General features: G+C 37.8%; 1 protein-coding gene across 6 annotated transcripts in view; it reads right to left on the bottom strand.

Annotated features, from left to right (window-relative positions):
* Window positions 1–864: 864 nt before the first annotated feature.
* The window catches only part of PHF3 (PHD finger protein 3), a 61,761-nt gene continuing 40,102 nt past the window's right edge, over window positions 865–22,523 (bottom strand). For all 6 annotated transcript variants that reach the window (XM_032215016.1, XM_032215017.1, XM_032215018.1 and 3 more), the window contains 11 exons: window positions 20,613–20,793; window positions 18,288–18,438; window positions 18,045–18,201; window positions 15,507–15,623; window positions 14,416–14,550; window positions 14,063–14,198; window positions 10,117–10,315; window positions 7,515–7,662; window positions 7,217–7,306; window positions 6,110–6,305; window positions 865–4,949 (listed from right to left, as the gene is read on the bottom strand). In XM_032215016.1, coding sequence (XP_032070907.1) covers window positions 2,821–4,949; window positions 6,110–6,305; window positions 7,217–7,306; window positions 7,515–7,662; window positions 10,117–10,315; window positions 14,063–14,198; window positions 14,416–14,550; window positions 15,507–15,623; window positions 18,045–18,201; window positions 18,288–18,438; window positions 20,613–20,793 — 3,639 coding nt within the window. In that variant the 3' untranslated portion in view covers window positions 865–2,820. The remainder of the gene's footprint in view (window positions 4,950–6,109; window positions 6,306–7,216; window positions 7,307–7,514; window positions 7,663–10,116; window positions 10,316–14,062; window positions 14,199–14,415; window positions 14,551–15,506; window positions 15,624–18,044; window positions 18,202–18,287; window positions 18,439–20,612; window positions 20,794–22,523) is intronic.

Raw genomic sequence — 22,523 nt, 5'->3', positions numbered from 1 at the left:
TATCCAAATAAATATGAATAAAATAGCACAAATTGGGAAGTATGAATATTTGAAATTCACAAGAAATTCCAATTTCATTATCAAAGTGACACCAATCCAACCACCATTTATTATTATGGCAGGTCACACCGTCAGCCATGTTTAGACTGGATTTGACATTTTTGTCCACATACCGAGTTCTTCCCAAAGACAATGATAGGCAGATGATATTATTGTTGCTATGCCAGTTTAATGGTCTAATGGATAAGGCATCAGGCTAGAAACTGAGTGACTGAGTTCAAGTCCCAGCGGAGGCATGAATGCTGGGTATCTTGGGTGACACTTTTCTTGAACCCAACTCACCTCATAGTTGTTGATGGAAAACAGGAGATGGAAGGAATACTAGATATATTCACTACTGAGTTATTTATAAAAATAATAAAGCTGGGATAAAAGTAGTTGCATACTTTCTTATTACGAGTAATCTACTATTAGATTCAGACTAAGCTTGGTGAATACTTAATAATTCAAGACCTAACCAAGGACCTATCAATTAAGGTAGCAACTAAGCATACAGGCAATTCCAAGCAAGTGATTATTTTTGTAAAATTAGGGTTCAGTTCTGGCGAATTAAAACATTTTCCAAATATGGATGGAATCCTTTGCCCCAAGGAGTGACAATTGGTGTAACAGCATATTTATTTTTCCATAAGCATCCCAATGTGATCTGTAAGTCCTGGTAGATTTTCTTATTTTCAATAACTGTTTTATCAGACATATCATGAACAAGAGGTCCGGCTGTTTAAATTTTTAATTCCCGTAACATCTCAGGCTGTTCATTTTCCAAAATTTTTCAATTTCATCTTCCCAGTAGTTTTTTTTTTAAAAAATTGCAGCAAAAAGTATTATGAATAATAAGCTTGTTATCTTCTTTCCATGGCAGACATATAGTAAGAGCCCTTGGGAGAGTTATATAGCTGAAAATGAACACTAATTAAAGGTTTCACAAGAAAGGTTGAAAGTAATTATGGGTGGTGAAGTTGTCCTGTGCCAGATGTCACTCTACTCACTCTTAAGAGAAAATTCCAGTCCTCAGTGCCTGCACATACACACACACACACAGACAACATAAACCTAGCATATGGTTGCATTTCTGTTGAAAATGTAGACTAATTATATGTATGAATGAGTCAACATTTTGGATAATCATTTTTTTTAAAAAAAAAAAGGTACCATCAAAGCAATTTATGATATAGCATTTTTAATTTGACTAAATAAAGCCATGTGCAAGGTTTGCAAACTGGCTATTATATGTAAATAGGATTTTAAAATAGCCTAACAATTTATTTTAATCACATATTATTGAGAGATAGTTTCTTTCTTATACCAAAGTGCAAAATCTATGTTTCATAGGTAAGGCGATTTAATTAAGGGTTTCCTTTTTTTTTTTTAATGCAGAATGCTCTTAATTTTACTAAATACTTCAAAATAGGATGTTGAACAGAGTAGTGCAATAATATCTAACAGAAAAGAACCAATAAACTACGTTTCACAGAAAAATCACATTTTACTGATCTATTTATTAAAAACCCTGTGGGTTATTAAAAATTACCAGTCATGAACTGCAAAGGCAAGCCATATTTATACATCTTTCTGTTATACCGGTATAGCCTATTGCTCCACATCTATTAAAATCAAGCAAGCAACTGTGAGAAGGTTATCCATTTGTAGAATCAAAATACCCCTTAAAATATTTACATTTTTATAATATAAAGAATAGGAAAACACAAGTCTCATGTACAAGCTTAGGTATTTCAAGTTTTCAAAGCATGAGAAATAGCTAAAATATTAATTTCAGCTGAAAGCCAGGGTTCTCAAATTGCCATCAGGCGTGGTCGTATTTATTATTATTATTATTATTATTATTTTAAAAAAGCTGTTGTGCAGATGAAGCGGAAACACAAGTCTAGGCTTTGTTGTTGCCAATAAAAACCCCAAATGAGCAAAGCTTGAGAACTCCTGCGAATTCTCCTAGATGGCGTTTAATGATTAAAAGTGGAAAAAGGGATTTAATTCCAGTCCTAACACTATTGAACGTCATTAAGTTTTATTCATTTAGAGGAGGTGAGCCATCGACAACGGACAGGCTAAAGCCGTAAAATACCCCACTAAAAAGTGTGGCCCCCGAAGCCGTAAAACCTGGACTCCTCCTGCTCACCGTCCACTTCATTCTATCAGAAATGCCCAATAATAAATACGGGTGGGATTCCCTCTGCCACCACCATTTCCTTATTCTTTGGAATCTGTTTGAATATATGAATCTTTTGAATCCATATGCATTGGAATAGGGGCTGCATTACAATCTCTCTCGTTTTCAAAGTCAGCATTGTGTCGTCATATTTCACACCACAAATCCATCTTCATGGTTGCTGGAGCAGCTCCAAACGCAAAATACAAATCGCCAAAGGCTACAAATAGCTTGACTGACGCCCAATTTGACAAAAGAATCTGTACGTGTCTTTTTATTGCATATTAAAAAGAAGCCCCTTCCGGTTATTTTTCTATACAAGCAGAGTAAAATCTTCCAACTATCCAACTCTACTCTGTCAAGAGGTTGTAAAAGAAAGCGAATGTGCGGTACGCAGAATGGTACCAGAACAGACTTAAGTCCTACAAAACACTAAACATTGAATATAAAAAGAAAGTATTGATGGCACAATTATACCCAAGCATATATTATACAGACAGCTTTAGGACATATTTAAAACATATTATGTTCTATTTGTTTAAAACTAGAAGACAGACTGTGCCTTCTTTCTCTCTCGTTTTCTTTTTTCCCTTTCACCTTTTGCTTTTACCGCGATCGCTCTGGTCCCTCTCTCTGTGATGCCTTTCTCGGCTCTTTTCATTGTCTTGCTCCTTTGACCGTTCCCTACTCTTCTCTCTCTCTTTCTCTTTTTCGTGAAAGCGCTCTTCACTTCTAGAAACATCCTTCTTTTCCGGATTTCTACTTTCTTGAGAGGTTTTGCTTTCAGAGTCCTTATCGCTATGGGAAAGTCGCAACCTCTCTTTGTCTCGATGCCCTTCCTCCCTGTTTTTTCTTTCCCTCTCTTTCTCGGAGCTTCGGTCTCGGTGTCGACTTCTTTCAGGATCCACATCCCAGTCGTGCCTGCCCTTCTTGGGGTGGTGAGATTCGCTATAAAACCTTTGCCTGTGTTGATCATTCTTCCTCCTGTTGAAGGCCCTCTCCATGTGAGGACCCTGACGGCCTGCCCAGGGGTCACTGTGACGCCTTTCATGTCTCCTAGCGTTTTTATTTTGATAAAAGTGTTCAGGCCCTGAGAATCTTGATGGTTTCTGGGGGGCGGGAGGGGCTGGTGTGACTGGTCCAACAAAGTGGGGTAGCTGACCTGGCAGGTGAAGTACGGGGGGCCAAGGCATGAGAGGGCTTTGAGCAAAACCAAAGCCCGGAGGTGGAAGGAGCGGTGGGGGCAGATGATGGGGGAACCCAAATACAGGAGTGTTCGTTGGGGAGAAATTAGGGGCAATGGCCCCTTGAAACTGAAAACCTGGGGGAGTTGTTTTAGTGGGTGGGAAATTGGGTTGAGGAGTCCTAATTGGTGAGAAATTTCCACTTGGGGCAGGTAATTTGGTACTGAAGTCAGATTGATGACTTGTATTTTCTGCTTCAAACTGAGATGATAATGATGTTGAAGAGGGTGGGGGTGGTGGCGGAGGGGGTGGCAATAATTCTCTCTCAGAATTTCCAGTCTCAATGTTTTGCGTCAAGGTGTCTTTAAGTTGTGAGGTACGTGCTCTTTCTCCATTAGATGCATTTGAAACCAATGTTGTCTTGCAGGCCTGGTTATCGGTCTGATCTGAGGCGAATTCATTTCCTGAAGTCTGCTTGTTATCGACCTTTGACGGTTCAGATTCTGAAGTATCAAACTGTTGCATATCTTCACTTCTCGTACTATCGCCTTCACTTTCTGAACTATTGTTCTGTTGGCCTCGTCCAGCTGCTTGCCTTGGGTCTCTCTTAAGATTAATGAATGGTGGAGATTTGGAACTATGAATGGTCATAGTATCAACAGATGCTGTTCCAACATTATTGCTCCCAACTCCTTTTCCAGCGTTGGAAGTAACAGGAAAATCTATGGTTCTTTTACTTTCCTGAGGAACATTATCTGTATCACCCAACTTTAAACTGTTTTCCGGAGTCTCTTGGGTTTCCTTATTCTGTGATAGAATAGTTAAGTTTGCTAAAAATACCTCAGTGGAAACATCCGGTGGTTTCTCCTTAAGACTCAGACTTGTAAGAGTTCCTGAAGAGCAAGGGAGATCTACTGATACGTCCACTGCTAAGGTATTGTTGATGGTTTCTTTTGCATTGTCCTTTTTATGCCTTGTACCTTCAACACCCACTGGAATGTCTATGTTTTCTTCCTTAACTTTTGTCCGTTTCTCTAATAAAGGAAGATCTTTATTAATCAACTTGTCGGCTGTTGATTGGATATGTTCAGGCATCTGCCCTGTGGTATCCAAAAGGCTTTGAAGAATGTCATCTACTGGCAGAGGCTTACTTGCTAGTTCAAGAGCAGATGACTGATTTTCCCATCCAACCAAAACCCCAGGAAGGAACCGTAGAGGTTTGGTGGGTTCAAGTTTGATGGTCTCCACAGCGGGTTCATTGGCTGTGACTTCTTCTGTGCTACATTGTTGGGATTTGATCCTCTGCTTGTGCAGCACTGTGGTAAATGAATTAAAGAAATCATTTTCTTCTTCTCTTTCATTTACCTCAGAATGAAGGACTTCCGGTTTGTTCAGTTTACTTTTTTTCTCTGGTTGCAAATTTTCAGGACCTTCTTCAGCATGGGTCACGGTTGAATTAGCCACAGCACTAATCTGCCTTTTCAGCTTCTGGCGAATTATCAATCCCAGCAGCAAGTTGGGTCGGTGGACTTCAATTCCTACACACACACACACACACACATATATATATAGTATATTAAAAAAGGAACAATGTAATAATTGAAAACATGTATCTTGGGTTATTTTTTCAATTAAAACAAGCTACTGAGTATCTACAATGCCAAATAGTTTAAATGGTTCCATGATCTTACAAAATGTACTGCAGTTTTTGGACTATAAGACACTCCGAAGTATAAGACGCACCTAGCTTTTGGGGAGGAAAACAAGAAAAAAATAATCTGCCTCTGCCTTCCAGCAATTTGCCTCCTTGCAGCAAACAGCACAGTCTAATTTAGCATGAGCAGGTGATTGGCAGTTGGATCTGCCTCCTGGAATACCTCCTAACAGCTGCTCCAGACTGCGGGGATCACCACCGCCCATTGCTGCTGCCACCTATTGCTGCCTCCGCACGTCCTAATTTTGGCCTGTTCCTAGGCAGCAGGGATTGCTGCCACCACTGCCTATCCCCTCTTGGAACGGGCCAAAAATGGGATGTACGGAGAGCGAAAATGGGGTGCACGGAGGCGGCGATAGGTGGCAGTGGCGATGGGCGGTGCCCGTTGCCAATGGGCGGTGGTGATCCCTGCAGCCTGGAACAGCTGATAGGAGGTATTCCAGTAGCCATATCCAATTGTCAATCAGCTGCTCGTGCTAAATCAGGATGTGCTGAAGCTGACCATGCTGTTTGCTGCAAGAGGCAAATTGCTGGGAGCAAACTCCTTCGGCAACATTCGCTGTATAAGACACACAGACATTTCTAGCCACTTTATGTGTGCGTGGGGGGGGGGGGGGGAGTGTGTCTTATACTCCAAAAAATATGGTGGACTCTAAGAAGCACTTACAAAATTTCACTCTCCAAATAATTGCTATGTAAAAGTACATTTTACACTATAAAATACTTATCATCTGTTAAATCAAGAATACCAATTCTATTCATGAGCTAACCAGAGAAAGAAATCCATGTCTGTTCTTTGAAACAGACATGGATTTCCTGCAAAGCTTCATTTCCAATATAGTGCTCTGCGATAAATCATCAAACCATTTGGCTCCTAGCATAGTTAAAAATATATCTCAGAAAATAAAAAGGGTTTGTTCTTGGCTTTTTAAAATCATTAATACTTTAATGCAAAGGACAGTTCAGCCTATCTTTGTTACTTACCAGGACCATCAAAGGGAACCAACTGATGTGGAATTTTATCAGAAGCACCTAAAGGGATAATATATAAATCCTTGATTTGCTTCATGTTATTCGCTGCTACACCATAACGTTTCCTGCTGCTGAAGTATGCAAAAAGCAAAGCGTATGAAATCTGATCCTCTTCTGTAACAGGAGTAAAACGAACCACACATATTTCCTATTAGGAAAAAAAGGGAAACATTTATTAATTATCACCATGTTCTTAAAATAAACACACACGCACATCTATTTTTGTTCCTCGGAGTATCAAAAACTTTGTACTTCACTGATTTTAGATGCCAGGAAATTCACTCAAGATGATCATACATAGCGAACAAGTAAGAGTCATCCAGAGCTGCTTGATAGTAAAATGAGTGGCATGCAAATTTCATAATTAAATCAATAAATAAGAGAGAATGCTCTACTGCTTCTCATATTGCTGTTGCAGGCCAGGAAGACACATGCAGTTTGAAGCTATCTCAAAGCAATGAGATTTAAATGGATCTAATTTGTAAGCCTATCGCTTTGCTACTAAGAAAGGCAATCTTTAAAATGTATGCAATGTAGTAAATGATTCTCTCAAAAAAATTGTACTGAAAGTTGTGCACTAAACCATATTATGTATTTGGAATATATCAAACATTAACATGAATCAAAATAAAATCACTTTTCATAAATTAAAGGAGGTCTTAGATGCCACCAGTGTAAGTGTACAGAGAAATGGCACGCAAGCTGTATCAAAAAGAACTGTAGTCCTTAACAATATTTTTGAAATGGGAATATGTACAAGCATCATAATTACAAGTTTTTTTCTTCATTTATAATACTCTTCTTCCCTTTGGTCTTTCTGTTCCTGAGTTTATCTAGGCTTCCCATATATTGAAAATGAGCATATTATCTAGCTACTGGATTCATTACTGAACAAGGGGCAGTGGAGTTTATTTCTTTTCTGCATTGGATTTCATACAAACAGTACTGATGAATTTATTTCAGGTAATAACAGCACCAGCATGAAATCCTATTCTTTTAAAAAAATCAAAGAGCATTGAGCATCTAATGCCACATTATATTACAAGAATACATTTTTACCTTTGTGCCCGAAGCCTTTATTTTATCAACATATTCCCAAACAGTCTGAGGTGATATCCTGCCACCTACTTGGATGCTATCTGGCAAATCCTATGGAAGAGGATGCACATTTTTACCACAAGACAATAGATTTTCCACAATAAAATAAATATAACTTTCATAATCTACATGCAAAAGTACATTGGTCTAATGCCCTCCTTGGTGATTTTTACACGGCAACATTTCATTATCCGCAGTAAAAGGAAATGCAGGAATTCCCCAAGAAAATGGTAGAATTGTTGAGTATGCCATGCATTACCTCTGTTAAACTTTCAAAGGAGCCAGAGATTGGGTAAGCCTTGATAACAAACTTTGCCACAGATGGCATGTTGATTAAGCCTTTCCAAATGAAGTTCAGGCGAGCTAGAAATAATGTTTCACTTTCAACAGTTCCAGGTGTTTCTGATCTGAAACATAGAAATTAAGGAAAACAAAGCAATTTAGTGTAGTAAGCAACCGACTGCATTAAATATGGATGGGTGAGAAGTAAAGAGAAGGAAAACATTTCCTATATGTGCCATGGTGAGCCAGAGGCCTTGCTGGCATTTCTTAGTTAGCAAGAGAATTTTCAAAGTGAAATTGACCCTGGTCGCCTGATCTAAGTCGGCATAATATTTCAGGAATACAAGTGAGATTGTCCAAGAGATTCTGGAGAGCTATTCTTCATAGATTGTGTAAATTTAGGATTTTAGGATTTTATTTATGATTTATAGGCCGCCCTTTTCCCTAAGGGGACTCAGGGCGGCTTACAATACATGGGAAGGGGGGTGCAAAACAAAAACACAAGACAGTGCATAAATAAAAATAAAACAATAAAACACAACTTTCATTCAACATTCGGGTGGGGCGAATTAGAATCTTATCCCCAGGCCTGACGGGATAGCCAGAAAAATTGTCTTTTTCTATGGTCAACTCATGAGTGGAGTGGCGGAGAGTTGGAATTTACATCAAATTCCAATTTGCACTTTATGGACACTGCGCTTGATTGAATCTTCTATCCTAGTTTCAATCCTTCTATCCTTTTTTCAATTATTTTCTTTATTCTTGCATATTGGAAAGATTAAGAGTCTTCAGATTAGCAAGGTTCTACCCTGTTTCTCCAAAAATAAGACCTCCCTGGATAATAAGCTCAATTGGGCTTTGGAGCGCATGCGCTAAAATAAGCCTTCCCCCCAAAAAAGCCCTCCTTGAAAATACTGCAACACAGCAGCAGTCATGAGGTGACCACACGCACTGCCTCCTGCACCTCAAAAATAATAAAAATAATAAGACCCCCCAAAATAAGGCCAAGTGCTTGTCTTATTTTTGGGGAAACATCGTATTGTATTCATTGGAACATCTTGAGGACTGTACAAGAGAGCCAGAGGATAAAGAAAATGGAGCAAAAATCCTTAGTGAAAATTATAATTACCTTTCAGCTAAACCTATGGATAGAATGGATTAGATGCTTCATAAAATTAATAGAGCATGTTTATATAAAATTATAAAACAAGAATGCTATTGATGTTTATGAAATTAATTTGAAGGGGGATTTAAACACTTATACAAATGGATCTGATGGATGACTTATTCTGACATTAAATCAGAAAGTTAATTTGGATATTTTTCCCCCCTCTGGTTATACAAAAGAGCTCTGCTAACATTTGGAAGGACTTTTTTAGAAGTGACAAAGAAAAGGATAAAGTAGAGCACGGGTGTCAAACTTGCGGTATAACGTTGCCATCATGTGACTTTCACGTTTTTCCCATTTGCGGAGCTAGGATGGGTGTGGCTTGCACATTTCGCATCCAGCCCAGTTTGACACCCCTGAAATAGAGAAATCTATTAAAGTTCTGAAGGATTTTTGTCTTGAATCACAGATGAACAGCAAATTTGGCAGGGGACAGGGACAATTTTTTTAAAAAGTCAAAATGTATCCTAATTTTTAGGATAATATAAGGGAAGGTTTATAAGATTGCTGTGTTCAATCAGGGTTAAAAGAATTTGATTGCTCTTTGTTTTCCTTATCTAATAAGAGAGGAACTAAGGAGAGCAGTTAAATCAAATGAAGTTTTATTTAAAAGCAAATTATATTAAATAACATGAATGCAGGTTATAGAATTACTTCCCTTATGGGGTGATTTAAAGCAGTAGTCTCCAACCTTGGCCACTTTAAGACTTGTGGACTTCAACTCCCAGAGTTCCTCAGCCAGCAAAGCTGGCTGAGGAACTCTGGGAGTTGAAGTCCACAGGTCTTAAAGTGGCCAAGGTTGGAGACCACTGATTTAAAGTATACAGAGTAAGATCTAAGACACAGCATTTAGCATTTCCAGAACATTTTCTCCTATGGAAACTCCCCACATCATTTTATAAAGGACTTTTGCAATTCACTGATTAAATAATTTGCAAAATAGTAGGGTGAGTGGTAAAAGGAATGATGTTAAAAATTCTCATCATTTATAATTTGTGTACTGCAAATTTTCTTACTATTTTCACAATATTCTTATATTGCATGGCATGGCCTTGTTATTATATTATAATTGTATTATACTGATTGATGTCATCTTGAAATGAAAAGCATAAATGTGTTGCAGTACCAAGGCATTTCAGTCTGTTAAAGAGTAGGAGAAAAAAGAAGATAGAAGCAACAAAATAATGTTCGCTTTTGGCAAACAAACTTCTGAAAGTTTCATATATTACAATTCAGTCTGAAACCTGACATTTTTTTTTTAAAAAAAATTCACTTCTATTTGAAATGTTTTGCTGCCTATCTTCATTTATGGGAAATGGCTTTCAGCCAAGAAAGCAGGACATTTTTAACATTAGTCCCTGTGGCAGCTTCTATTTTCTTATACACTTGAGTAGCAATCACAAATGATTACCTAGAGCTGGAAGTGGACGCAAACCCTGGATTTGATAACTCTTTATCCTCCTCTAATAATTCCAAAGCTAAAATGTTGTTGGTTGAAGTAAGCGCATTTGCGATATTGTCAGCTTCATTATCTGATGGCTTCCGAGCAACTCCAACGGATACTTTCACTTTTTTCCCAGCAAGATCATCACTGGGTGGTGCCATTCGACCTTGAGAAGAAAATTAAAAAGCTTTACTGAGTATTTATCATATTAAGCCAGTTTAAAATGATTATTATATATAGTAACAATTACTGCTTGTGACCATAATGCTAAAAAATCTTGCTGGTTGAAATTAAAAGCACAGGAGTATATATCTAGAATTTGACTCAAGCAGTTAAAAGAAGCTTAGATAATTATCAAAGAAATGTAGATTGGTTTTAATTTATCATAGAAAAATAAAGGCTTTACCCAAACATGATGATGATGAAGTTTATATATATGCAGTGAGATATATAGGTGTGTGTGTGTGTGTGTGTGTGTGTGTGTGTGTGCAGGTCTTGGCGTATTCCTGTGTAAGATTGACAGTATCTTGGCGATGTTTCGACGAGGTCACACTCGTCATCTTCAGGCTGATGCCTTTGGCTTCGTGCTTGTGCGAGCAAAGCGTGATCGGAGCTGCCGTTTTTCTATAAATATAGGTGGGTGGGTGTGGAATGTTGGCTTTGTTGCTTTAAACGGATTAGTTGGCTGTGTTGTCACATCTTGATTGGTTGATGGAAATGATGTTTGGTGAGGGTGATTGGTGATGGTGTCCTGTGTTGTTCTGGGTCCTGTGTTGTTTTTTGTGGCTGGGGCTAGTTTATTGACTAGGGCTAGTTTCCAGATGTCTGGTAGGTGGGAGGTATCATCACGTTTATTCATGTTGTGGGAATGTTTCTCTATTTCAATAGCTTCCATAATTATTCTCTTGTTGAACGTTCAGTTTTGGAGAGTAATTCGGTTCCTTCAAAATCAATTTCAAGTCCTGTTGCTTTAAGGTGCTGGAAAAGGGAGGAAGTTTTTTCTTCTTTTCTGCCTCTGTTCTTGTGTTCTGCAATGCGTGCATTTATTCTCCTATTAGTTTGCCCAATCTATGTGGCTGGGCAGATTTTGCATGGTATTTCATAGACTCCTTGGTTTTCTAGCTGGATCTTGTCTTTGGGGTTTCTTAAGAGGCTGGTTATTTGTTGGTCAGTGCCAAAGGCTGTCTTGTTATTGTGTTTGTGGAGAATTTTGCTGATTTTATCTGTGGTGCCTTTGATGTAAGGGAGGAGGGCGATGCCGTTGTCCTGTTCTGTATCTCGGTTCTTGGGGAGTGTCTCCCTTTGGATTAGGTTGGTAATTGTGTTTTTTTGAAATCCGTTGGAAATTAATATGTTTGTGAGGGTGTGTAATTCAATTTTCAGATAGTCTTTGTCGGCTAGGCGTTTGGTTCAGGAGATGAGGGTCTTGGCTACAGAGTTGATCTGTGCAGGGTGGTGATGGGATTGTGTGTTTAAGTAGCGGTTGGTGTGGTTTTTTCTTTCTTTGTGGTAGATAGTGTGTCCTAGGGAGCCATTGGGTTTTTTTGTAGATTAGGACGTCCAGAAAGGGAAGTTGATTGTTAGCTTCTATTTCCATAGTGAATTGTATTTTGGGGTGTAGGCTGCTGAGATGTGTGAGGAAGTTGTCCAGTTTTTCTTTCCCATGTGGCCAAATTACAAAAGTGTCATCTACATATCTAAGCCAGAGTTTGAGTTTGTGTTCAGATCTATCTAAGGCGTTGGTTTCAAAGTGTTCCATGTATAGGTTTGTGATGACGGGTGAGAGGGGTGATCCCATAGGTGCTCCTTCTATCTGTTTGTATCTTTGTCCATTGTGGATGAAGTATGTGTTGGTTAGGCAGTGGTTGGTCAGATCTAGGATGTGCTTGGGGGATTGTATTTGTTTTGGATAGCTGCCAAGGCTTCTTTTATAGGCACTTGGGTGAAGAGGGATATGACATCGAAGCTCACGAGTAGGTCGCGGGGCTGTAGGTTTTGTTTCTTTATTGTTTCTATGAAGTGGAGTGAGTTTTGTACGTGTGAAGTGATGGATTCTGTGTAGGGTTGGAGTTGTTTGGTGAGGAATTTGGCAAGATTCTGTAGAGGTGAGCCTATGGAGCTAACTATGGGTCTGAGTGGTGTTCCTTCTTTGTGTATCTTGGGGAGGCCATAGAGCTTGGGGCATCTGGATGATTTTTCTCTGGGGATGATTCTTTGCTGGATCTCTTCACTGATGGGAGAGGATTTCATTGGATTTGGTGGTTTTTTCCAGGTAGGTGGTGGGGTCTGTGTTTAGAAGTTTGTAAGCGGGGTCTAACCTCTAAACACAGACCCCACCACCTATCTGGAAAAAACCACCAAATCCAAAATAAAAGCATACATACATATAAAGAACAATCTTGCTATTTTCATGTTTCTCTGTAGTAAACTGCTGTGAGGTGCAGTCTGAAGCCTTTATGCCAGGTTTAAATTCCTGTTTTGAGCTTCATCTATTCACTGGTTTGTTAATACTTCAAACTAGTTTGAGATGGGCTCATTTGAACTAAAGAAAGAACTATATTCTTGTTCTGAAACTTCTGAGAGAGAGAGAGGTTTCAACCACCTTCTAACAATCAGGCCAGATGCACAGCAGCTTTGAAGCCTCGTTTTAGAAAAACAGCCAGTGGCAAAAAATATTGCTGAATTCCTAATAGCCATGACAAACGTGATCAATAAAGAGAAATGCTGGATTTGTACTCAGTAACATTGGGTTACCTGCAGGTTCTGCAGCCCTCTAAGCCATCAGCCAATCCAACAGTTAGAAAACATATTTTTTTAATTTGGTCTTTGATATTAAGCTTGTTGAGTTTAGCATTACTTATGGTATGCAGCAACCTCTGAATGTAGACAAGACAGCAGAATCCCATTTCTGACTTATTCGATTGATATCCCATTGTTCATTCAGGTCAAAACAGTATGGATAGGACAATACTTTGGGGGTGGGGTGAGTTTGCACAATCCATCCTGTTGTAGGTTGGTCTGAGCAGAAGTATTTGCAAAAAGTCATCCAGTGAGCTTCCCTGGCTGAGGATGGATGAAAATCTAGGACTCCAGAGTACCAGATGAAGCACTTAATCATTACATTCCTCTGACTTGCAGAGTGTCTCTGAAATCCACTTTGCTTCTTCAAAATTTAGGGCACATGAAAGACCTCTAATTTTAAGCTGTGGTTTGGAGAGATTCTGAATGAGTTTGGAAGTAAAGGAAGAAACAGTTACCCTGATTAGACTGTTAGAAGGAACTGCATCATAGAATGCAGTATTGGCTGGAGCCACTGACACAAATTCAAATAATCATTTGTCCAGAAACTCACTTTATGACTTGAGACATTCATTCTTTCTTGGTCTACCTTACTTCCCGAAAGTACAACTGGATATCATTTTACAATTAATTCCTCTGAGAAACTGCCATTATTCCAGGTCTTAAACTGAAGAAATGCTAAGGACCAAGAAGTTCAAATTACCTCCCAAAGACCCGTTAGATCTCACAGGGTCGGCCTCCTTCAGGTTCTGTCCACCAGCCAATGCCATCTGGCTACTACCCAGGGGAGGGCCTTCTCTGTAGCAGCTCCGGCCCTTTGGAATGAACTCCCCGTGGAGATCCGGACCCGCACCTCTCTCCAGGCCTTCCGGAAAGCCGTCAAAACCTGGCTGTGCCGGCAGGCCTGGGGTTGATGAGTTCCCCTCCCCTCTCGACTGGTATGGCTGTGTGATTTTCGTGTATTTTAATCATGTGTATTGTGTTTATGTCTCCTTTCCCCCCTGAGTTGTTCGCCGCCCTGAGTCCCTCCTGGAGAAGGGCGGCATGCAAATAAACTAAATACAATACAATACAAATAGCACACATAATTTTTAAACACGCTTGTGAATATTACCTGTGCAAATTTTACAATTAAGATCAAATAGGTGGTTTTTATGTTGATTTGTTGTATCAGAGCTGGAAGATTCATTATCTTCTTTATCTTTTTCAGTTTCCTCCACCTTTTCTACAATTTTAATTGGAGCAGGTTCCTATGAGAAGAAAACAAATTTTACACACGTTTTCATTTACATACTGCTAAGTTTCTCTTGTAAAACAAGGATACATGCATCCCATGAAAGGTACTCACAGATCTCTAAACTAGGCTGAATAAATCAAAGATTAGACAACCTACATATTATATTCAAGTGCATGAGACCTGCCGGTGAAAAAATGTTTTATTGTTATAATAACACATTGAAGTTATACCTGAATTTCCATAATAGTTGCTTCTTGCTCTTTTACTGGAGCTTCACTTTCAATTTCTATTTCTCCTTTATGAGTAATTTTTGTGATTGGACGTATTTCAACTTCCCTCTGCTCTTTTTCAATCATTTCAATTGTCTATCAATAAACAACAACAACAAAAAAAAACAGATTACCTACACAAGCAAGAGCCTCCAGCACATGAAACCATTATTAAGAGATGGAAACTGGATTCCTTTTTTAAAAAATTAGAATACCTTTAAAAACAAATACTAGTGAATTAGTTTGTATACACGTAGAAAACCTGACAATAATTTTACTTATTAGAACAGTGGTCCGCAACTTTTGCAACCTGGGGGGGGGGGGGGAAGGAACCAGGTCGTGTGAGTGGCGGGCTGGTACACATGCATGTAGCGCGATTTGTGCAAGTGGCATGCCAGCACATGTGCATGCATGCTGGCCCACGGCTCATGCAAGTTGAGCTATGTGCCTGCAAAAGCGTGCCGGCCTGCCGCTCATGTGGTCCATTTCTAAATAGGTCACAGGCTGACGTGGGATTGGGGACCCCTGTACTGGAAGCTATGGTTTATTTTCAAATAAAACATTTTAAGGTTCAAAATTCCAGGGATATTGAGAAAATGATTCAATCAAGCCCATTTTACCAGAGAAGAATAAAAGTATAGTCATAATGCTGAAGGATGTCATCTTGAAAAAAGATTTCTAAGATAGTTTGGTCAGAAAACAATTGTGGCAAGAGAACAAAAAAAAAAATGATGTAAAATGAATTGGGGCAAGAGAGAACCAAATTTACTCCACACCCAAATCTTATATTAGGAGAACAGTTGCAAGTCTATATAAAATAAAATAGTCAATTGAAACCAGAAGAAAATACTAAATAATCTCCCACTTGCTAAATGCATGCTGTGAAGGGGCTGAATTTATCCTTGTTAGCTAGCTTAATGTGAGCTGAGGGAAGCACTGATCATTTTATTATTTAGGAATGAGAGGATGGGCAGGGACAATGACTTTTTGAAATGAAATAACTTATAATCAGGAATCAGGGGACCAATTCAATACTGGTGGATAAGCCATACATGTCTATTTTCTCTTTTCCTCCATGCTGCTAGCTCTTTGGAAGCTAATTCTTCAGGGCTCATTCTTATGAGATGGTCCGGAGTAACTTCCCCTTTCAATACTCTCTTAAAAAGTATCTGGAAGAGAAATCAATAATTAGTTACATATAATCAACCAAAACCTGCATATTCAGCGAGAAAAGTATTAACAACTGCAAACCAACTATACTTATGTGAAATTCAGTTAATTTCCCTTGCATGACCATTTCTCTACAACAAGAAAAGAAACCTATATATTTAAGAGCCTATAAATGTAGGTGAGTATGAATTTTATTGTTGAAAGCAGAGGGGACACAAACACAGACTTTATCCGATATCTATTTCTACTCTGCTAACCTGTATCTGCAGGACTTAGGATATATGCAAAAGAACAGGATTCGCCTCTCATGTTTCTAAAAATAATGGCTATGTTATCTAAAACACAATAATTAGATTCAATGTAGTTTTTTTAATGGGGGCATTTCAAATCTGCCTTAAAAAGAAATCCCCACAAAAATTTAGTTTATGTTTTTCCTGACTATCTAGCTTGAATAGAGACATGGCTCCTATGCCAATCATGTACTAGATCTATAACATAAACCCAATGTTAGGTATATGCAGCCCAGAGGTGGGTTCCTACCAGTTCGCACCTATTCGGTAGAACCGGTTCGTCAAATCTACCGAACCGGTTAGAAGAGGTTCCACCAGTGGACCCAGAAAGCAGGCCACACCTACAGAAGAGGTTCCAAACATTTTTTGAAACCCACCACTGGTCCTTGGATATGATTATTCTACACTATCATGCTCATATTTATAAAACTCAGTGCCTCTGTGAAAGGTAAGGATGACTACTGCGTTTGTGGTGCAATCAGAACATTGCGTGTATTGAAGTTGTTTTAACGCAAACCAAAGATGCCTTTTAAAAAACAAGTTTAGATCATATTCTTATGCATGCCAGTGCTCTGTGTGTGGTAATTTAAGGTGGTTCTGACAAGTGTCGTCGGCATCTTCATATCCGGTCAAATGGGAAGCAAGCCACTCCCATCCGGTCACATGGGAAGCAAGCCACTCCCACAAAGGAGGCCACACCCACAGAGTAGGTTCGAACAATTTTTGAAACCCACCACTGATGCAGCCTGATAACAGTCTTTGTACATATATACTGAAGAACAAACATAAGGCTTGTGGCAAACCTCAGAGGCCAGCAGTGAGATAGGAAAGTTAAAACCAAATCAGAAAGATCTAGAAGTTAAGACATCAGAAGACTCCCACTTTAGGCAGGAAAGTCAGCCAGTCACTCTCCCTCTCAACCTAACACAGTGTTGTTGTTGCAGAGAAAATAGGAGGAGGGAAAAAGTATTAGATAAGTTTGCTGTCTTGAGTTTTTTATAAAAATAATAAAAGCGGAATATAAATAAAATATATAAAAGTGTTAATTATTAGTAGACAGATTTAGGAAAGAAATTGTTACATTAATTCCTAAATTTGCTTTCCTTGGATGTAGCAATTTATTGAAAATGTTTTGCTTCAGTAAAGCTAGTCCTTGACTTACAACTATTTGTTCAATGACTGTTCAAAGTTATAATAAAATTAAAAAGCAACTTAAACCAGTCCTCGCACTTACTACTATTGTAGTGTCCCTGCAGTCACATGATCAAAATTCAGCCACTTGGAACTGGCATGCAGTTACAATGTTTGCAGCATCCTAGAGTCATGTGATTGCCATTTGCAACCTCCCCAAGGGGCTACCAAGATGCAAAGTCAAAGGGGGGGGGAAGCCAGATTCACTTAATGACTGTAGTGATTCGCTTAACAACTGCAGCAAAACAAAGGTCATAAAACTACATGATTCACTTAACATCTGCATGAGTTAACAATGAAAGTTCTATCCCAATACCTGTACAGCAATTATGCTGATGGTAGGGACAGTGTGCAATTTTCATTAATTCATCTTTGCTCGTTCAGCATCCTATCCATTGAAATTTTATTCTGGAGAACTATCCAAAGGTTAAAAAAAAGATGACACACTAGTAAAAATGTCTTCATCTTTTCATCAGCAAGAAGTTTGTGGGCACAGCTCTATTCACATATACTGTTATAGTTCTCTATTTAATCTATTTTTTAGGTAAAGAAATGTGAACCCCTATTTTGGGAAGCAAAACGCCTTTGAAAAAAATTAACAAGGAAGATATTATAGCATACAAAAAGAAAATGACAGTGTTTTCATTAAATATAGATAGAAAAAAGTGGTTGTATCAATGTGGATATGGAATAAAAGTTAGAAAATTTAACTCTAGGTCTGAGACTTCTAAAATGTTAATAATCATGACGGAAGAAGAAATTATGAGCATTTAAAATTATTCTAGGCCTCCACAAAGAAACCAGAATTATTATTATTATTATTATTACTTTTGTACTAAGTTTTTATTTTATTTTATAACATACAAAAATTCCAATTTCAATTGAACCAGAATTATTTTTTGAAGAGTTCCCAAATACTTAAGAAATGTCATGACATACTTTATTTTTTGGATCTTTCAGATTAAATATCAAGCTTCTGTACTTATTTTTGTACTTGGAATCGGTATCCCGGAAAAAGGAAAAGAGCTCTTTTTCAATTTTATTTGCAACTTTTGCTGCTCTTTCTTCAGGAATCTTCAGTGTGGAGTCTGAAAGCCTGAAAAAATATATATACAGATTTTATTTTATTTTATTTGAAGCAAAAGTGGAGTAGTAGGAATAGCTTTACCGCAGGACCCATACCTTTTTTCTAGAATTTCTTTCAATGACTGTTTAACACTTTGTCTTATCTGATCAGCAGAAGGTTTGGCTGTAGAAGCAGGAGGTGAGTGTACACTACTTGAAGTTCCCTTCTCAGTTCTCTTTTTCTTCATTTCCTGCTTATCCTGAATACCTTTTGAAATATAGCCAAATTAACTTGTTTTAGAGAGATATAGAGAGATAAAAGCTACATTTCTCCAAATGACCATATAATGAGAACAAGAGGTTTTACTGTTGAAAAGATAAAATGAATTGACTGAATTTATTTTAATACTATTTGCATACTGCCCTAATCTGACAGGCACTGTGGAAAAAAAAACACAAAATCATAAGTATAACAACAATAAAAACAACCAATAGAAATCACAAAGAAGTTCTATGATAGGCATCTGTATCTAGAGTGGTTATGTACATTGGGATAATGTTTTATCTGCTTGCAAAATCAAAGAAGGGATAGTGGGCCAACATGCCCCTGGGGAAAGTGTGATTGAAAGTGTGGGAGTAACCAGAAAGGCGGCCTGTCTTATGATGGGATGGAGTTCTTAGCAGGCCCTCTCTCAAAGTTCACAGCACCACACGAAGTTTCCATTCTGGCAAATAATTGATCAATGTATCCAAGTATTTAAAGAGACCACAAACATTTTGACTTGAGCCCAGAACACCAGTCTTTAAATTGGTTTTATTCTGCAATGGCAAGGTTTCTCACTAGTAACCTGGCCACCATGTTTTATAGCAGCTACACCCTCTGGCTCACTTCCAAAATTACAGTAATCTAAACGGATGTGGATCAGGGCCAAAAACATCCTGATCCAGGTCAACTTTTAACTAGCATACCAACCAGATTTGGATCAAGGTCCCAGATTATAACTTTTCCTGCTGTAAGCAAGAGAGTCTAGGACCATGAGGGCGAGCCCATGGCACTTGTGCCACAGGTAGCAAACGGAGCCATTTCTGAGGTCATGCAAGACGTTTCCCTGTCAGCTCCAAATTTTTGGGTTTTATTTTTGGCCGTTTTTCGGCTTCCTGAAGGCAAAAAGCGCCCAACGTGCAAACCAGAAGTTCAGGAACGGACTTCCGGTTTGCACGTTGGGCGGTTTTTCACCTTTGGAGGGAGAAAAACGACCCAATGTGCAACCGGAAATCCGTTCCCAAACTTCCGGTTTGCTTGTTGGGCCATTTTTCACCTTCCCCAGGCTCCTAGAAAGCTTGTGGAGCCTGGGAAGGGCAAAAAACAGACCTACTGGGACCACCAGAAGTTGGAAAATGGGCCATTTCTGGCCTCCAAGGTGGGGAGCCATTTTCGCTCTCCCCAGGTTCCTAAAAAGACTCTGGAGTCTGGGGAGGGCGAAAAACGGACTTACCAGGACCATCGGAAGTCAGAAAATGGGCCATTTCCAGCCTCCAGAGGGTGGGGGGGATTTTGCCTCCCCAGGCTCCAAGAAAGCCATGCCCGCATGCGCAAGGAGCGTTGCGGCATTAAATTATGGGGGTGGGCACAGATGTCGTGCGATAGCGTGTGCTTCTGGCACCCGAGGCAAAAAATGTTCGCCATCACTGGTCTAGGGTGATTTCGTAGTCATTACAGGGAGGCCAATATTACTCAAATGCCCCGTTTCAAAAAACTCCAGCTTCAGATTTGTTCAAAAGGAACATACTTCTTATTTTTAAGATTTAATCTGAGCTTCTTTCACCCATTATTAAATTGCACAGAGCCTTTCTATTTTATTGCTCAAATGTAATATGAATAAAACTAATCAATTAAAAAATAATAATATGAATTTCTCTCTAATCTCAGAAACACTACCATTATAAGCAATCAGGCAAAATTTAATATTTAAACCCACTTATATTATCAGAAGCACACCTTTTAGATGTAGTCAAGTCTGTGTGGCAAAATTATAATTATGTAAATTAAACCAGATTAAATTATATTCAGTGTGAGGCTTTTTCTTTAAACAAAGAAGTTGTTTACAGTGTAGCATATTCCCACTGCAGAGGGCTATTCCTCAAATGAATTTCCAATAAAAGGCATAAGGTATCTTAGAAATTGTTAGCTTGTACAGAACTATAAGCTTTAGAGGAATGTAAGGTTTATCAATGCTTAATTTAAAAAAAAAACAAACAGAAAAAAGTCAATATTTAAAAATTATTTCATTCAACGAATCATTTTTCAGATTTATTAATATTTATGACATCGGTATCAAATGCAAAAAATATATATTCAATCTGATTGTTTTATTTCCAGCAGCTTTTGAATATGACTTACAAATTTTGGAAATCATTATCAGCTATTTTGGTTTCAGTTACCTTGCTTTGGTGTGCTTTCACTTGAACACGAAGCATTATCTTTATTCGATTTTTCATATTTGTCTTCAGAAGATCGTCGGGGTATTGAACCCATTTGCCCTGTTTTCTTAAGGGGATTCTGTTGCCCCTTTTTACTTTCAGAATCTTTGCATTCTAGTATTGCTTTTCCTTCACTAGATTCCTGAAACAGTTACAACACTAATTATAAGCCTTTTTTCTGTTCAATTTTTCTTTACTCTCAGGATCAAAGCATCTATTGAAAAATATGCATTTATATAAACTATGCCAACTTCAACCTAAATTGTTCCCAAGAGGGCTAACTACGTAAAAAGAAGAAGAAAAATCAAATACCTTGGAAAAATAAAAATATATAAAATGAACAAAATTGTACAGAACATTTTATTCAAACAGATTGGAGAAGTTTGATTTGGACTCTATTCCAAATGACCTTTTTTTTGCTATCCTGATTGCATTGACTTTAACTATTGACTGTAAATATTACAGAGGAACGGGGGGGCGGGGGGGGGGGAAGAAACCCAATCATGCTATCTTCACTTAGAATCTACCCAAACACGAACATGTCATTAGATGAATAGTATAATGGTTGTACATCTCTCAGTAGTAAGGATTATTATTGAAGGGGAAAAATATCATGTAAAATAATGGATTTCCTCTCGTACAACTACATATTCATTCTTTTCAATTTTCTTCCTCTAAGGATCTGATCAGAACACCTTTCCCCAGAGTAGAGGAGAAGTATAGGTATATGGGAAAAAAATAGGTTCCCTTCCCTTCTTCAACCCAGTGATAAAGGCTCTCATTGTCTGGTGAAAAATTAGATTTCATCTAGACATTGTAACTATATAACTAATAAAAGGAGAGATCATAAATCTTCTAAGGAATCAACTGTTCACATTTAATACACATTAAAATGCTCCTTTGCAGTTTACAATCTTGGTCAACATTCCTTTGCTGAATTGCACTTTTAAAACAACAGTTCAAGGAATACTAGCACTGATTTGTTTCTCAGAGGCATTTTTAGCTGAATCTGAGCATTCAGCTTCAGAAATGTAATATAAATAAGAATAATTAGGGTTATGGGAACTTCTGAAGGAAGCACAAATTGCAACAGAGTACATTGTTTTAAATTAGCAATTACTCTGGGAATCTAATCCATATTTAATAGCACTTAGACTTATATACCACTTCATAGAACTTTCCAGCACTTTCTAAATTCTTTACAAATGTCAACATCTTGCTCCCAAAAATCTGGATCCTCATTTTATAGATCTTGGAAGGATGGAAGGGTAAATCAACCTTGAGCTGTTCAAGATCGAATTCCTGGCAATGGATAAAGTTAGCCTACAATACTGCATTCTAACCATTTATTTGTTTTAATTAAATAATTTAATTATTAAATTATTGTCATTATTTTATTTATATATATATATTTATATAATAGTATAGTATAGTATAGTATAGTATAGTATAGTATAGTATAGTATAGTATAGTATAGTATAGTATAGTATAGTATAGTATAGTATAGTATAGTATAGTATATAATAAATATAATCATATTATTTCTTAACAAGTGACATTTTTCAGGGCTTGAGATTAAGTCAGGAAGCCAAATATCTATTCAGTTACATAATTCTTCATTAATCATGCATTAATGACATGAAAGCAATATAAGTTTACTTTTTTATTTTGAAAATCCCCCAAAAAGATTATACACATTTTATATCAAACTAATTTAATAAAAATTGTAATCACTCTCTTTTCTTCTTCCGTTATTTGGAAAACAACTAATTGGCGAAAGCTGCAAATGACTGTATATTAGGAAAATGAATTTCATTTCTAAGTATAAAAAATAGTTATTTAAAAAAAAATTAAAGGATTTCTTGCCTTTT

The sequence above is a fragment of the Thamnophis elegans genome, chromosome 4, assembly GCF_009769535.1.
Source record: "Thamnophis elegans isolate rThaEle1 chromosome 4, rThaEle1.pri, whole genome shotgun sequence".
Lineage (NCBI taxonomy): Eukaryota > Metazoa > Chordata > Lepidosauria > Squamata > Colubridae > Thamnophis > Thamnophis elegans.
Note: the sequence above shows the minus strand (reverse complement) of the source record. Positions and strands in the feature narration are given on the sequence as shown.